This window comes from Urocitellus parryii, chromosome 4 (assembly GCF_045843805.1).
Source record: "Urocitellus parryii isolate mUroPar1 chromosome 4, mUroPar1.hap1, whole genome shotgun sequence".
In the NCBI taxonomy this organism is placed as follows: Eukaryota; Metazoa; Chordata; class Mammalia; order Rodentia; family Sciuridae; genus Urocitellus; species Urocitellus parryii.
Window position 1 is genome coordinate 129,043,305 of NC_135534.1, and position 17,506 is coordinate 129,060,810.

At 33.9% G+C, this 17,506-nt stretch overlaps 1 protein-coding gene across 1 annotated transcript in view; it reads left to right on the forward strand.

The window, feature by feature from the left end:
* Ubqln1 (ubiquilin 1) overlaps positions 1-17,506 on the forward strand; it is a 45,042-nt gene that overhangs the window by 9,844 nt on the left and 17,692 nt on the right. The window contains exons 2-5 of the mRNA XM_026412470.2: positions 8,926-9,077; positions 11,283-11,398; positions 15,852-16,114; positions 17,248-17,406. Of these exons, the coding sequence (XP_026268255.1) occupies positions 8,926-9,077; positions 11,283-11,398; positions 15,852-16,114; positions 17,248-17,406 (690 nt within the window). The remainder of the gene's footprint in view (positions 1-8,925; positions 9,078-11,282; positions 11,399-15,851; positions 16,115-17,247; positions 17,407-17,506) is intronic.

The following is a 17,506-nucleotide window of genomic DNA, read 5'->3' on the forward strand; positions in this document are numbered from 1 at the left end:
CTTTAGCTCATCAGTAATTGATGTACACTATGTAATAGAAGGAAGCTTTAGAGTATTTCATCATGTGAGTAGTGAAACATTTAATTTTGTTATTCTCTGTCAGATTTGGATTAGAGACTAAAAACATTTTATAGATTGCACTGTAATATTTGTGACTGTTGAGTTTTATAAGATGGTGTCTTATATATCTATTTATGTATTTAGTGTAGTTTCTCATACTGGACATTTTGTATAAGGTTTTATGCAGTGTTTTTAATAAGGCTGCTAACTTTAAGGTAAACATCAAATATTTGAAGAGTGAAAACCTACATAACTATTGTTTATGGAAAGTTTATTGAACTTGGAGGTTTTTCCAAATAATACTAGCAATATTGAGTAAGGAACTGGTTAAAAATAGAGACTCCTCATGGACCTATCAATTAAAATACTGAATTAGCAAATGTTTGAATATGAGATGTATATTATTCATACTATTTGGAAAATTCTTTTAAAAGCTATTATTATATGATTCCATAGGAAATGAAATTAATGTGTATGTTTTATCTTCAAAGTTTAAATAAATTTTACTTTTTCTTTGGTACTTGGAATTAAACCTAGGGCTTAACTACTGAGCCATATCCTCAGCCTTTTTTATTTTTTATTCTGAGACAGGGTCTTGCTAGGTTGCTTAGGTTCTTGTCAAGTTGCTGGCGCTAGCATTGAACTTGAAGTCCTCTTACCTCACCAGGATTATAGGGCCATCTTGCCCAACTAGTTTACTTTTTTGATAGATTGCAAGATATTTCTCTCTCTCTCTCTCTCTCTCTCTCTCTCCCCCTCTCTCCCCCTCTCCCTCCCTCTCCCTCCCTCTCCCTCCCCCTCCCCCCTCTCTTTTTTGTGAGGATATTAATAGGGAGGAACAGAGATAAACTGTTTGACAAATTTGGATTGTGGGGTATTTGTAAAGGATAACAGTCTTTTAGCTAACTTAAAGTCACATTAACACCTTCCCCTGTCCTTTTTTGGTCCTGGGGATTGAATCCAGGGTCTGGTACATGGTAAGCATGATGTCTACTGCTGAACAGTACCCGTAGCCCCAACCCGGTTTTAAAAGTGATTATAATTCAGAATTTATTCTCACATAATTAGGTCAGTAATATTTGTCTGCCAGAATATGAGTACTCTGCTCAGGTAGGTTACATACATCTCTTGATTTTGCCATCAGCCCTGCAGAAAAAATACTATCTCCATTTTACTGATGAGGAAACCAAGGCTCAGAAACAGATAACATCTCCCTCATTACACAGCTAGAAGGTGGCAAAACCAGGATTTGGGAATTTAAGTCTGTATGTCTCAAAAACATTTTCTTGATATGCTAACACTTTGAGTGTTCTGTCTTCCGCCTGAACTAAGTTTGTGTTATATTTTCTTCCCCAAAATGATCAAGAACAGAGAGTAAAACAAAGTGGGCCTTGAACAGCTGCAAGCTGGCATCATAATCTTAATGCATTTTGTTTCAGGGTAGCACCTCATATTCTTTCAGCATTGTATATTGTATGGTTTCCTTGATTATTTGTTTCTTCCCCAAGTTAAAAATAGCAAATATTGAGAGGAGGTGTGCTGTTAAAGATGAGCTGATAGTCTGGCAAAAAAAGCAGATACAGGACATTGAGAGTTTGAACAGTTATTGTATTAGAGAACAGCAGTTTATATTCATTCCAGTCATTCATCATTATCAAAAAGTTATATTCCTCAGGGTGGAAAGCAATTTTGGTGCTCACATGGGGTAAACGTCAATTAATTAGAGAATCCATCGATGTGAAACTCTTGACTTTTGGATGATGTTGGGAAAATGAGGAGCTATTGAACGTTGTTTTTGGCCATGCTGGGTTGGTTTTCAAATCATTAAATTGCCTATTAAAGTGCATTAGGATTTTGATTCTTGTGGCTGTTTTGAGAAAAATTCTAGTAGTTTTCTGTTATTATAAGTTGTCATTGCAAGCCCAGAGTAGGACATGCACATTTGTAGGAAATATAGATCTTTAGAGGCCCATTCTATCATGTATCTTTCATTTTGAGTTAATGATGGTCATTGTAGTCTTTAACTTAAATAGCTAGTCAGTTTAATGGAAATTATAAAAATTCTTTATGGTTTTAGTTATTCTTTAGGTGAAAATATTTTGCATAGGTTGTTGAAATAAGTTTTTTTATTTCAATAGGAGGAGTGTCTAAAGCAGCTTTGAGATTTTCTAAAATTAATGTCAATACTAGTTAGCTTCCAGTTTTTATTTTGTTATTGTCCAATAAGCATGTAGTACATAAAAAAAAACAAGGAAGTTAGGTTCAAATGCTAGAGAGAAAATTTCTAGAAATTTTGAAGCCAGTGTAAACTGCCTATTTCCATCTACTTTTCCCTTTTTAGGGAGCAGAATAGAAATATAAGAATCTTTTAAATATGTGCTGAATTTTTGACCTTTCTGCAAACACCATTTAGATAATACAACATTTTTTACTCAGTCATATTTGGATTAAAATTTTCTAAAATACATTTTATTTGGGAAAGTGTCTGGTATTGTATAATATTAAGGTTTCAGATGGAATAATGGCAGAATTTATAAAATTCTTAATCTCTTGGTTTTTGCTTGTTCCAAATTTTGGATAATGTTCTAAGAACACATCAAAATTGCATTAGTCTTCTATTTTGGGAGTGGTTATAATACCTAAATTAGTTGACATTGATTGTTGGAAAATTTTTTTATAAGAACTGAAGTATATAAAATGTAGTCAGATTACATAGTTGCCCTTTGTATAGTACTATAAGTATAGCTGTATCCTGTTACCATTTTTAACATTTTCTGACTTTCAACAGTGCCATTAGTCCATATTTCAAGCCTAAGGTGTTTTTAAGATCCAAGAGTCCCATGAGTTTGGAGGATCCTCCTAGTATTCAGTGACATTAATTGTCAACAGCTCTAATTTTGTGAAAGGGTGATTTCTCAGTTCTAGTCTTTTAGGACTTTGATTTCTTGTTTTTTTTTTTTTTTTAAGAATTGAACAAGATAATGTGTGCATTATGTCAAAAAACAGCTTTGCTGCATAATAAAATGTTTTTGAACTATGTCAAAGGGCTCAACTGAACTATTCACTGATGTTCCACAATTTTCTGTAGTTGCTGCTGTTTTGGATATCCGGTCTCATCTGTGCTGTGGTACTCATGAATGGTCATCTCTTGATTCTTGGGTGATTTTCTTTTATTCATGTCTTATCCAGTGTGGTCTGCTGCCTAGGACCTCTTCATTCCAGTTCCTTTCAGATGACTTGCCAAAGACAAGGCATGTTTTAATTTCTTACTAATCACTTGAAATTGCTCAGGTCAAGTGGGTACTTGTATTTTGACTTCCTGCTTCAGAGTCAACTTTTAAAACTTTTTATTACAGTATAGCACAGAAGAATGCATACATCATAAATGCACAGCTCCACGTATTAGCACAGAGGTCAAGAATGTAGAATATTATCAACTCCCAAAACGTCACCTTGTGATCTCTTATATAAAACCGCCTCCTAAAGGTAACCACTCTTCTCACTTTTGACACTATGAATTTTGCTCCCTCCTTCCGCTTTATGAGATCACACAATTGGTTTTCATTTGTTGATTAGCCTCTTTTATTCTGCATTTGGGTATCCATGATGATATATGGCTATAGTTCATTTGTTTCATTTTTCTATTAAATGAGTGCTATAATTTATTCTACAATTGAGGGATAGTTGAGTTGTTTTCAGATTTTGGCTAATATAAATAATCCTGGTTTGAACTTTGTGGTTTTTGGTGAACCTGAGAACAAGTAATGTTGAGTCACAATGTAAGCATATCTTCAGCTTCTATTATATGATATTTTCTAAAATATACTACTTCAACCTGCAGAGTCCAGTTGCTTCACATACTCTGCAACACTGTCATATTCTTAATTTGAACCACTTAGTGGATGGGTTGCTGGTTTTAATTTTAAGTTTACCTGACTATTAATGAGAAAGAACGTCTTTTCCTGTATTTTATATTTTCCCTTTTTTGATAATGTTTCTTTTGCAGTCTCTGATTTTTTTTCAGTTGGGTCACTTTTTGGTGATTTAAAGACATTCTTTATAAAATGTGGATTTCAGCTGTTGCTTATTTGTATTCCAGATATTTTTTTCTCTGAATTACCTTTTACTCTGTTAATAATAGTGCAATTTATTGTGCTTTTTTGTTTTTTTAATGGCTAGATCTTTCCATTATCTCACTTAGAGAATCTTTTCCAGTAGGATCACACTGTTGATTTATAGTCATTTTTTGGTTCTGTTTTTAATGTGATCAGAATACATACTTGGTAAGATTTTAATGCTTTGAAATATGTTGATTTGTTTTATGGTTTAGCATATGATCTAATTTTATAAGTGTACTTCAAAAGAATGCTTAATCTGTAGTTGTTGGGTGTAGTATTCTAGTTACGCCAGTTAGATCATTTGTTAATGTTTATGTCTTTTATATCCTTAGTAAGTTTTTCACATTGTAGTCTGTCAGTTACTGAGATAAATGTGTTAAAATCTCCTGAGTGGATTTGTCTGTTTTTCTTTGTAGTTCCATTTACTTTTGTTTTATATATCTTGAGGCTATAATATGAAGTGTGTTTAAAGTTTTTAATTGTCTTGTTTATAATGTTGCCATGCACTGGTTGCTTTTGTGTTAAGTCTGCTTTGTCTGTTAGAATAAGCCTTGCTGGCTTTCTTTGGTTAGTTTTTGCATGGACTCTATCCATTATTTTTACTTCAACCTTTTATAAATTTGTCTTTTTAAAAGCATCATGAAGTTTGGTTCTAAAATCCAGTCTGGCAGTTCCGTCTTTCCACATACAGTCTTATGTAGTCATTGATACTTCTGGTTTACATTTACCATTTGATTTTTATTCTTCCTACCTATTGTATGCTTTTTTCTCTTCTTTGAATTGAGTATTTTGTATTATTTCAGTTTCTTCCTTTTTAGGTTGGTAGATGTATACTGTTTTTATATCCTGGAGATTACCATATGAATCTTACTTATGAAATGTCTAAATTAGTAAATACTTAACTCTTTTCAGATAATGCAGACTGTAGAGCGGTAGAATTCCATTTACACCCTCTTAGATTTTTTCTTTCTTCTGTCTCTCCCTCCCTGTCACAGGACAGAAGACTTTCTAGGGCTTTATAAAATCAATTTTAACTTAGATTTATTTAGACACACACACACACACACACGCTTTTAATGTCTTTTTATTCATTTATCTAGAATCATTTTCTTATCCCTGAATACTCTAATATCTCCTGTGGTGTATGTCTGCTAGGTGACAATTTTCTCTCTTTTAAATGTGTCCAACAAATTCTCTCCATTTTTTTTTTTTTTGGTATGTTTCAAGTTCATTTTAAGGGATATTTTGTTGATATAAAACTCCAGATTACTTGTTATTCCCTCTGTCTTTAAGTTTTTTTTTCTTTTTTATTATGGATAATTTTAAACATACAGAAATTGGGCTTGAGATATAGCTCAGTGGTAGGGTCTCATGCTTTGGGTTTAATCCTCAGCACCATAAAAAAAGAAAATAAAAACTCAGAAAGTAGAGATAATAATAATAAGTTATTTCATCCAGCTTTGACAGTCTCATAGCTGTTGTTGTTTCAGGATTACTTATCCTTAAGGCTTTTTCCCTTTTCCCTATTATTTTGTAATACTCTTATAATCTTATTACTTAATATTTTGGCATGTTATCTGAAAGATAAGAACTCTTTAAAAAAAAAGATTGTCAGTATATTATCCTGTGTTACCATTTGCCTTAATTTCATCACTATGTACTCTCCTTAAAGTTCCCAATTGTCTCAAAAATATTTATTTTTTAGCATGAATTAGGGGAAAAAGAAGACTTTTTATTTCTTTTTTTTTTTTTTAAAGAGAGAGTGAGAGAGGGGAGAGAGAGAAAGAGAGAATTTTTAATATTTATTTATTTTTTTTAGTTCTCGGCGGACACAACATTTTTGTTGGTATGTGGTGCTGAGGATCGAACCCGGGCCGCACGCATGCCAGGCGAGCGCGCTACCGCTGAGCCACATCTCCAGCCCCGACTTTTTGTTTCTTAAAGCAGTTTTAGGTTCATGGGAAAATTTAGAGTACAGATAGTTACCATTTCCTTTCCCCTTTCCTCCAACTTTCTCCACCATCAGCATCATGCTTCAGAGTAGTACATTCATTATAATTGGTAAGTCTTCATAGATATCATTACCCAAACTCCATGGCTTACATTAGGATTCAGTATTGGTAAATGTAGATGCTGTGAAATTTGACAACTGTATAAATGACACATATACTCTTCCTGTTCTCTTTAACCCCTAGCAATCCCTGATGCTTTTTCTATCTCCATAGTTTTTCCTTTCTCAGGAATCAAGTAGACTTTTTTTTATACTGGGGATTGAATCCAGGGTGCTTTACCTCTGAGATACATCCCCAACCCTTTTGGTTTTTGAGACAGCGTTTCACTAATTTGCTTAGGGCCTTGTTAAGTTGCTAAGGCTGGCTTTGAACTTGTGTTTCTTCTTGGGAGAGTGGACATCATGCCTTGTTCCAGATTTTAAAGGTATTGGTTCACCCTTGAGATGTTAACCACAGATTTTTTTTTTTTTTTTTTGTAGATGCACTTTATTCCAGATCAGTAGGCCTCTTTTTTATTCCTAATTTGTGGAGAATTTTGTCTTGAATGAACTCTGTCAAATGATTTTCAGCATTGATTAATACGATTGTGTGGTTTTTCTTCTTGTTTTGTCTGTTAATGTAGTGAATTAACATTGATTTTATTTGACAGCCTCACATATTCAGGCTAATCCTACTTGGTCATTAAAACTTTTTTCTTGTTTCTGTATAACTGGATTGGGTTTAGTAGTATTCTCTGGAGGATTTCTGCATTTATGTTTGTGAGAAAGAGATTGGTTGGTAGTTTTCTTATGCTCTTTTCACTGGTTTTGGTATCAGGGTATAATACTGGTGTCATGAAATATTTTAAGATTCCCTCTTTGATTTTTGTAAGATTGAATGTGTTTTGGTAGATTGGTTTGCATCTTTCAAAAATTTTTGGTACATTTTATTCAAGTTGTTGATATATTTCTGTAGTATTCCTTATCTTTTAAAGTCTATGAGGCTTGCTTCCTTTCTGTTGTTTTTGATTTTGTTAATTTATGTCTTCTGATTTTTTCTTGATCCAGCTAGCTAGAGGTTTCATCAGTTTTACTGAGATTTTAAAAAGGTTTTTGTCTTGTACATCTGTTTTATTGATTTCTGTCCTTATCCTTTGGGTTAGTTTGCTGTTTGATTTCTAAAGATGGAAACTCAATTTACTGTGTAATGTGACCTTTCTTCTTAAATTTATCAGCCTTTAATACTATATATTTCCTAAATCATTGATTTAGCTGCATATCACAAATTTCAACAGTTTTACCTCTTTTTTTTGCTCAGTTGAAAATATTTTCCTAACTTCTTCTCAAGTTTCCTTTTTGACCCGTTTTTAGAAATGTTTGGTTTATTGGTTTGGGAACTTTAAAAATAATTTCTATTATGAATTTCTTCTTCTTAGTCCTTTTCCTCCTCTTTCCCTTCCTCCTTTCTCTCTTCTTCCTCTCTTCCTCTTTTCATTCCTGGATTATTTTTCATATATATATATATTTTTTTTTTTTAATATAATTTTTTAATATTTATTTTTCTTTAGTTTTCGGCGGACACAACATCTTTGTTTGTATGTGGTGCTAAGGATCGAACCTGGGCCACACGCATGCCAGGCGAGCGCTATACCACTTGAGCCATATCCCCAGCCCCAACTAATATATTTTCGATGCATTATATTTATTGGTGTACTTAATTGTGGGCTTCATTGTTCTATATTTATAGATACACATGATATAACAATATAATTTGGTCATTATCACTCTCCAGTGTGTCACCCATTTTCTATTACCGATTTCTAATATAATACCATTCTTATACTTTTGATTTAATTACTTGAAATTTCCAAGGTTTGTTTTATGACCCATTTATTTCCAAAAAAATCTCCTTAGCAGTAGTGCTGTCTTAGTTCCACTGCTATAAGGCAGTCATATAGAGTGATTTGAAGAGGGTTATTCTTTTTTAAAAATTTGGACTGATTCCTTGAGGCAGTCTGTTATGTAGATTCCTAGGTCCATTGTGAGGTTTTTCTGATTTGAACAGTTGGGTAAGCCTAAGTGTTCTGGTGATTTTAGTAAAAATTTGAGAAACAGTGATCTATTATTAGCTTATCGTTCTATTATCAGGTTCTTTTCTCGCCTGTTTTTGCATGTTTTTAGATAATCCTCTCCAGGTTTTCATGTTTACTTCCTAATCTCTTTTTGGTTTACACTTCTGGAAAGCCTTGTCTAATTGCCTTCTGTGTTCCTCTGTACTTTGTAATGTACTTGACTGATTCTCAATGGATTACTAACTTTCAGGGAAAGATTTTTACTTTTTATTTTGTTTCTTCATAGTAGTACTTGTTAATTGTTGAATGCAAAAATTACTATGGTTAGTCGGTATAATAGACCATAAGGTTGGCTGTACATGTATGCAATTAGAAGTAAAGGAGCAGAACTGGAGGTGGAAATCTGGGGAATAGCTTATTGTAAACTTGTAATTTGTGGCTTGAACTAAATTTGGTCCCATTGACTTTAAAGAAAAGGATATTGGAAGCAATGAACTGTTAGACTTTAGCAGAAGATAGAATATAAAATATGTATATCAAAATAAGATTTTTGTTAGAGATAAGTGGTAATTTAACACAGAAAAGATGTGTTGTTGTATTGTTTGAATTTGAGGTACTTTTAGAAACTAAATTGGATGGTGTTTCATAAACACCTGTAATACATATTTATTTTTATCTTATTTAGTTCAAGGAAGAAATCTCTAAACGTTTTAAATCACATACTGACCAACTTGTGTTGATATTTGCTGGAAAAATTTTAAAAGATCAAGATACTTTGAGTCAGCATGGAATTCATGATGGACTTACCGTTCACCTTGTCATCAAAACACAAAACAGGTATGGTTTTAGAAGACACATGGCTTTAAACTGTAATAAATATTTATATTTCTCTTTTAAAAAAAAGTCTTGACTTTAAAGAGCTTTCCTTGTCATTAATATTTAAATATTAAATTTCCTTTCTCTGTTACTGTTAATAAAATGTTTTAGAAAACAGTAGCACTTATACATTGTCAGATAATCATTTAATACTTTAGAGGATTCAGCAGTATTCAGTCATCATATCTAAGTTATTTGAATTGGAGAACAAGCAAGTTAATACATTTTTAGTTATTTTTGTTTTAGGGAGATTTTTAGACAAAGATCTTGGGTATCTTAGCCAACTACAAAACAATAAGCATATTTCATTAAACTGAGCACCATCAGCTTTTAAGAGAGACCTTTATTTTGTGTGTCACTCAGAATACTCCTAATTAAGCTGGAATTTTCTTGTCACAATTTTATTTTATCTTTAGTGATGGAGTGTGTTTTAATTTGAATTTTTACTGCTGTGGCAGAACATCATGGCAGAAGAGGAAAGTGGCTCAGGACATGGCCATCAGGAAGCAGAGAGAGGGACAGACAGACAGACACTGCTTACCAGGGACAAAATATTAATCCCATAGGCATACCCTCCAATGACCTACCTCCTCTAGCCACACTCTATCTGTATACAGAACCATCCTCGAGTTAATGTCTATCAAGGGATTAATGCACTGATTTTAAGGTTTTAAGTTTATATTTTATCGAGCTCTTTTAAAAAATTTGTTCTTTTTTAGATATGTATTGTGACAGTAGAGTGTATTTTGACATATTATACATACATGAAGTATAACTTACTCTAATTCGGATGCTATTCTGGTTGAACTTGATGTGGAGTTACACTGGTATAAACCTTCTTGCATTGTCTCACAAGTGAGGGGACACATGGGGGACATCTCATCCAAATCATAATAGAGTGGCTTTAGACTTATTTGGGTATGGGATTTTATCATATCACTTGTGTACATACAAAAAAGATATAAATGACATAAATTGGTTAAAGCCTTTCTAAAATTACTTCACATTGGTTGTAAGTCTTCTGAATTCTCTTTTGACCAAGTCATCATTGTCCATATTTTCCCTATGATATCAAATTCTGTTCTGTCAGGATCATCAATGGTACAACATTTCTTGAGAACTATGGTGTGTTCTCCAGGATTTTCTTCCAGCTGTTGATATCTATTCAAGTTTTTATTCTGGTGTTCCTCCAATAACAATTATTTCCTTTACTAATGAAAAAATTTATTTCTCCTGTTCCTGTTCTGTGCTCCTCTATATACACATAATAATATCTTTCAGTGACAATTAATGGTGTAAATTTCTGAGGACACTCCATGTGATAATCTAACTCAGTGTGTATGCTATGTCTACTCAGTCACTCAGTACTACAGAGGGACATGTGTGCAGGCATTAGAGTTGATGCCTGACTGTACAAGTAGTTGCAAGTCAAGATACTGTTTTCACAGTTAAAATGAAAAACTGTACATCTTGGAATCAAAAAGAAGCCATAGATTTAGTTAATTCTGTCTCAACCTTTTCAATTTTTTTTTTAAGGTTTTAAAGCCACTGAGCCACACTCTTAACCCTTTTCTATATTTTATTTAGAGATAAGGTCTAAGTCTCGCCAAGTTGCTGAGACTTGGCTTCAAACTCATCCTCCTACCTCAATCTCCCAAGCCACTAGGATTATAGGCGTGTGCCACCGTGCCCGGCTTTGATGAATTCTTTCTTCTTATTTTTTACTTTTAAAAATTTCAAGGATCAAAGTAAAACTGGCCCCTAGCCCTGTAGAGTTAGAAGGGGATAGATAAAAAGTTCCTTATAGAGTTAAGCTTTGTGGATGTGACCAATCATCGATTATCTTCTGTGAGGTGTAACCTCTCTCCCTTTCTTAAGATGTAATCAGTATATTTGAAAGTAATGAAATAATTTATATATATATATACACACACACACAAACAAATATTTATGTGTATATCATACTCAAAAAGGAGGGCCAATTGCAGTATATTTTGTATTTTATAAGGTTTTACTATGTTTCTGCTTTTTTCCCCCTAGTCCTTAGTTATTTTTATGATAATTTGAATCTGGAATTTACCCTTTGTTTCTGGATATTGGGATATCAGAGGTTCTTTTAAAAATAATTAACTCTACTGCTTACTTTGATTCAATTATTTTCTCTAGGCCTCAAGACCATTCAGCTCAGCAAACAAATACCACTGGAAACAATGTTACCACCTCTTCAGCTCCTAATAGTAATTCAACATCTGGTTCTACTACTAGCAACCCTTTTGGTTTAGGTAAGTGGTGTTAGTCATTTTTTGTAGAAATCAAATAACTCCTTTTCCTCCCAGGGTAGCTTTAGATAAATGACAGAATAAAATGTTAAGTAATTTTAACAACAAATTTTAAAAACCTTCTGCAGTTTACTTCTATAATTGATGGTGTTAAGGAAAAGTTGGAAACAAGTGTGTTTGATTAGCTTACATTTATTTGCATTTGATAAGTTGTCACTCTTTCATAATGAAAGATGTAGTGTTTGTATACCTGATCTGACCACTACATAATTACATCTTAGGAAGTTTAGCCAGTTGTTGATCATAAGCTGTAATCAATAATTTTTTTCATTTGTAAAATGAAAGAATTAGACTATATTAATTACTTTCTAACTGTCCTGGATGCATAGAAGGACTGTGGCCTGAGAGCAAGCCCAGCAGTTAAGGATCTTCTATATTAGCTAAAACTACTTTTCATGTATCCGTGTTTTTTTTTGGGGGGGGGGGAGTTCTGTGAAAAGTAAAAAATATTCTGAAGCTAACAAAAGTTGAAATAGATAGATGAATGACTTAAAGCCTCTTTCAGTCTTTAAATTGTATGTCTAGTATAGTACCTTGAAATGTCATTGTTTTTTATATGCACAATTTTCACATATCAAGATCATAACATACCTTGTATCCTTTCTGTAAGTAGTTTATTAATGCAGTTATACTATGCCAATTCAGTTATACTATGGAAGGATTTTAGAGAATGGCATGAATTTGAATATTCATATTTACTTTTTTAAAAAAATTTTTGCTTTTATTTTAAAAAAGTATTATGCTATATGTCTCCTTCGATTAAGGCAGGTAAATTTTAGGTGGCAAAATTATTTATTGTTATTTGTTCTTTTTAGTTATACATGACAGTGTATTTTGACATATTTGTACGAACATGGAGTAGATGGCAAAATTATTAACATGAACACTAGAGAGATTAGGATATAATTAGTGTTCATACTTATGAAGGATGTTGTTAAGGTAAATTTATGTCATCTTTCCTTACTTCATAGACAAGAATATTGAAGGTTAGAGAGGCTTTTAATTAATTTGTTTGAAGCTACAAAGCTCCCTAATCCCATTAATTCTAGTCTTAATCCTACCCCGGCTTCTTACCTCATTGTCTTTTTTTTTGGTCAATTACTCTTTTTTTCTTTTCTATATTCAACTTTTCCTTTTGCTGGTTGTTAACTGTAAAGCTGTTGAATCTTACCATCCTCTCTGTAGGTTCCCTTCTCAGCTGTCTTTAGAAAAGGCATTTTCTGTTTTTTGAGTATATTTTCCCTTCACTAAGTTGACTTATTTTTTTTGTCCCATCATGTCACTGAAAATTCCTTGATAAGATTGCTACTGACCTCTTAAATATAGTAAACACCATTTTTAAATCAGTCTCTCTCTTTTTTTTCTAAATATATTTTTTGCTGTTGTAGTTGGACATAATACTTTCATTTTATTTATTTATTTTTATGTGGTGCTGAGGATTGAACCCAGCACCTTGCATGTGACAGGCAAGTACTCTCCTGCTGAGCTACAACTCCTAATGCTTAAAAATCTCTCCTTGAAATTTCCTTCCTATAACTCCTAGATATTGTTTTTTCTATAGTTAACTTTCTAACCAGTCCTTTTCTATCTCACTTGTAGGATTTCCGCCCCCACACACACCCCCGTTCGTAGTGTGGGTTATATTCTGATGATCCTCCACATTTCTACCTCAATTTACCTCACTTCTGAACTCATGCCTTATATTCATCTGTTTTTAGTCACCTGATGTTTTAGAAAACAAAGAAATGTGGGGAAGAAAAAGAAAAACAAAACAAACATAGCATCTTGCTCTTCAAATGCCTCTTTTCCCAGAGCTGGGGTTGTGTCTGAGGGGTAGAGCACTCGCCTAGCAGGTGCGAGGCCCTGGTTTCAATCCTTAGCACCACATAAAAACAAGTAAATAAAATAAATGTATTGTGTCCAACTACAACTAAAAAATAAATATTTAAAAAAAAATTGCCTCTTTTCCCCATGGAAGCTCTTGGTCTGAAACCTTTTTATATCCACCACCATGTAGATGTTTCTCCTTGTACTCTCTGGATGTAGATCCTTAATTTTTTCATTTATAATGTTTGCTCTGATTCATGTCTATAGTGCTGTTAGGATATCATCTTCAGTGGCTTTTCTGCTTAAAATGTTTCAGTTCTCTTGAAAGATTTTCAAGATATAACCCATGCCTGTCTGCTCCATCCTTATTTATTACCCATTTCAGAAGTTATAGTAGATTGTCTGGTCTTAATAGATAACCCCAAACACTGTGGCTTATTATAACAAAGTTTAATTTCTTGTTACACACCTTCCTTGTGTACTACGGGTTTCTCTCTCTGTTTTCTCTCTCTCTTCTCTCTCTCTGTCTCTCTCTCTGTCTCTTTTCTCTTTCCCTCTCCTCTCTTCTTTCTTTCTCTCTCTCTCTCTCTCTCTCTCTCTCTCTTTTGATACTGGGGATTTAACCCAGAGGCAATTTACCACTGAGCCACATCCCTAGCCATTATTTTTAAAATTTTGAGACAGGGTCTCACTAAGTTGCTAAGGCTGGCCTCTTGATCTGCTGGGATTACAGGTGCATGCTACCTTGCCCAGCTTCACTGGCCTTTGAGGCCCCCATTCTTATAGTCCTTCAGAGTCTCAAGCTAATGAATTTTCGCCATCTTGTAGCTACAGCACTTGGAACATGGCAGAAGAGGCAACTTAAGCATCTGAAGTTGACACAGTGATACACATCATTTCTTTCAGTTCTTTGGCCATAACTTGTCACATGGCCCTGTACAAGTATAAAAGGCTACACATGAACTATGTGGTAACCACTATATGTTTCTTACTAGTCATACTGAATTTTTTGTGGTTTCAAGAATATGTCAGTACATTTATTGCTATTTTGTGTATATACTGGTTTTTTTTTGGTTGTTGTTGTTGTTTTGTGTGTGTTAAACCCCCCAGCCTTCCCCACTTCTCTATTATTAAGTATCATGTCTTCTCAAAGCAGCCATTCCACTTAGGTAGTTTATTACTGTATTATATATCTGTTGAATTACTTAAGTCCATGTAAGCATTTTTTACCTTGTCCCTTGTATATATAGAAAATGCTCAGTAAGTGAGGAATTTATGTAGTTGTTTGGTTATGTAATTTCATAAAGCAAACATTTTGTGATACATGTTTAATCATTCTCTTAGATCTGTTAGATTTTTCTGTGATTTAATTCCTGCAAAGAGGTTATCTATTTTTAGAGTGTTCCTGACTTTCTATCTCCTTGATTGGCAGCAGCAGTTTAACCAGAATTTATAGTGCATTTTACTTGTTAATGTAAGTTAGGGTTGTGGAAGATAGAAGTATAGTCCTGTGTGGGGTCCCGCTACTTTCTTTAGCTGGCATCTTCCGGGATGCTTTGATACCAACCAATTCTCGGAAACCAGCTGTGGATGTTCAATGTTCAATTCAGTCTTTTTTCTCATATTTTTTTATTGGTGCATTATAGTTGTACATTCAGTTTAGTTTTGACACTTTATTAGAAGTTAGTTGTCAGGACTCACATGTTAGACTATCCCCACTTCAAACATGAATTGGAAGTTTCTGGCCACCCTATACTTTTGATGAATCAGTTACAAAACTGGGAGTTCCTTTGCCCAGCGGCCCTCAGTATAGAATTTGCTAGAAGGTCTCCCAGAACTCAGGAAACACTTTACTTGTATCCTTTATGATAAACAAGTAAATATAACTGGAACAGAACAATGCTTTGAACAGGTAAATAGGGCAAGGTGTGTGTGTGTATAGAGGGGGGTAGAGGATGAGCAAAAAGCTTCCATACCCTAATTAATACACTGTCTCCCCTTATCTAGGTGTTCTCACCAACCCTGAAAGATGTTTTTAGAAAGGTTGTGTAGACCTCAGTCTCTCAACTCTATCCCCTTCCCTTCTTGGAGGTCAGTAGGTGGGGCTCAAAGTTCCATTTCATCCTTTGGTCTTTCAGATGACCAGCTCTGTCCTGAGGCTATGAAGGGACCCTATACTTTTAACCCTAATTAGCTTTAAAAAAATCAAAAAATCTATTATGAATTACAAAAGACATCACACCTACCACTCTGAAAATTGTAAGGGTTTTAGGAACTCTGTTAGGAACCAAGGAGAAGGACCAAATACATTTTTTTTAAAAAATATTTTTTTAGTTATTGATAGACTTTTATTTATTTATATGTGATGCTGAGAATTGAACCTAGTGCCATCAGTATTAGTTTTGGCTAATTTCAAGTATAGAAATAAAATGTATGTGAGTAATAGGAACTCGGTTTTTGTTTTAAAACTGTTTCTTGGACTATTGAGTCAGGTAATATTTTTGAATCTTCATATTTTAGCACAGGCATGGTAATGTTAAAATTTCTTATGTGTTTTTTTCCCTGTTAGGTGGCCTTGGAGGACTTGCAGGTCTGAGTAGCTTAGGTTTGAATACTACCAACTTCTCTGAACTACAGAGCCAAATGCAGCGACAACTTTTGTCCAACCCTGAAATGATGGTCCAGATCATGGAAAATCCCTTCGTCCAGAGCATGCTCTCAAATCCTGATCTAATGAGGCAGTTAATTATGGCCAATCCACAAATGCAGCAGTTGATACAGAGAAATCCAGAAATTAGTCATATGCTGAATAATCCAGATATAATGAGACAAGTATGTAGAAAAATAATTTCAGTTTATTTACCCAAAAAATTATGTTTCTTTTTAAGTTTTCTATGGTGACACAGATTGCCCTGTGTATACTACTAAGCTAAAGAGAATTCTGTTCAATGTTTAGGAAAACTCATCAAAGCACTAATTTGGACTATTTAAATTTTTTTTGTTTTGTTTTTGATGGACCTTTAGTTAATTAATAACTATATAGTGCTGAGATTTGAATCCAGTGCCTCACACATGCTAGGCATGTACTCCACCACTGAGCCACAGCTCCACCCCTGATGACTATATGAACCCAGGATTTTTATGCTACATTTAAAAGTCACTTATTTTGAGGATTTAAGAAATAAAAGGTTCAGTTCTGGATATGGGCATTTTATTCATAACAAAATGCTTCCTTTTTGATGTTATTTGAATTGTAGCTTACTTTTTGAGGTAAAATCTACCATGAATTATTTAAAATAGTTTTCTGACTTAAAAATTATAATAAATTTGGTGTAAAGCTCAAATTGGCTTTTGTGATTCTGGATTTATACCTCATTCTGTAAAATAAAGTGAGTCTTCTCATGAGTAGAGCAAATGAATTTTGCTTCTGGGAGATTTAAAAAAAAAAGAGAGCTGAAAAAAGTAGAAATAGGGAGCCAGGTGTGGTCGTGCACACCTATAATCATAATGGCTTGAGAGGCCGAGGCAGGAGGATCGCAAGTTCAAAGCCAATCTCACCAATTTATTGAGGCCCTGTCTCAGAAAAGGGTTGGGGATATGGCTTAGCGGTTAATAACCCCTGGGTTCAGTCCCTTTTACTAAAAAACAAAAACAGAAAAAGAAAGTAAAAACAAGGAACAAAAAGCAAATTGAAGATTGATCATTGTAAAGAGTTGCTTTCCTATTATGCTGATTAAGGTTAACTGGAATCTATCATTTTGTTTTTAAACTAACCTTCCAAGTTCAGTTTGATTACAAGGCACATGTAGTACAGGTGACTCCATTCTGGTTTGGTTTGGTGTACTGGGGCATAGTGGAAGAGGCTAGTCTGAAACAATGGCTTTCCATAAACTTTAACAGTAGTTAATGGCTAAGATAATTCTTATGTATTTCAGTCTTTTTTTAAAACATATTTTTTTCCTTAGACATTGGAACTTGCCAGGAATCCAGCAATGATGCAGGAAATGATGAGAAACCAGGACCGAGCCTTGAGCAACCTTGAAAGTATTCCTGGGGGATATAATGCTTTGCGGCGCATGTACACGGACATTCAGGAACCTATGCTGAGTGCTGCACAAGAGCAGGTGATCCGCTGGTTCCAAGGCTTAAGCCTCAAAGTAGCTTCTAAAGCAAATATGTGTGTGATTGAGGAATGTGGGGAATGTGATTTCATTAAAAAATAGT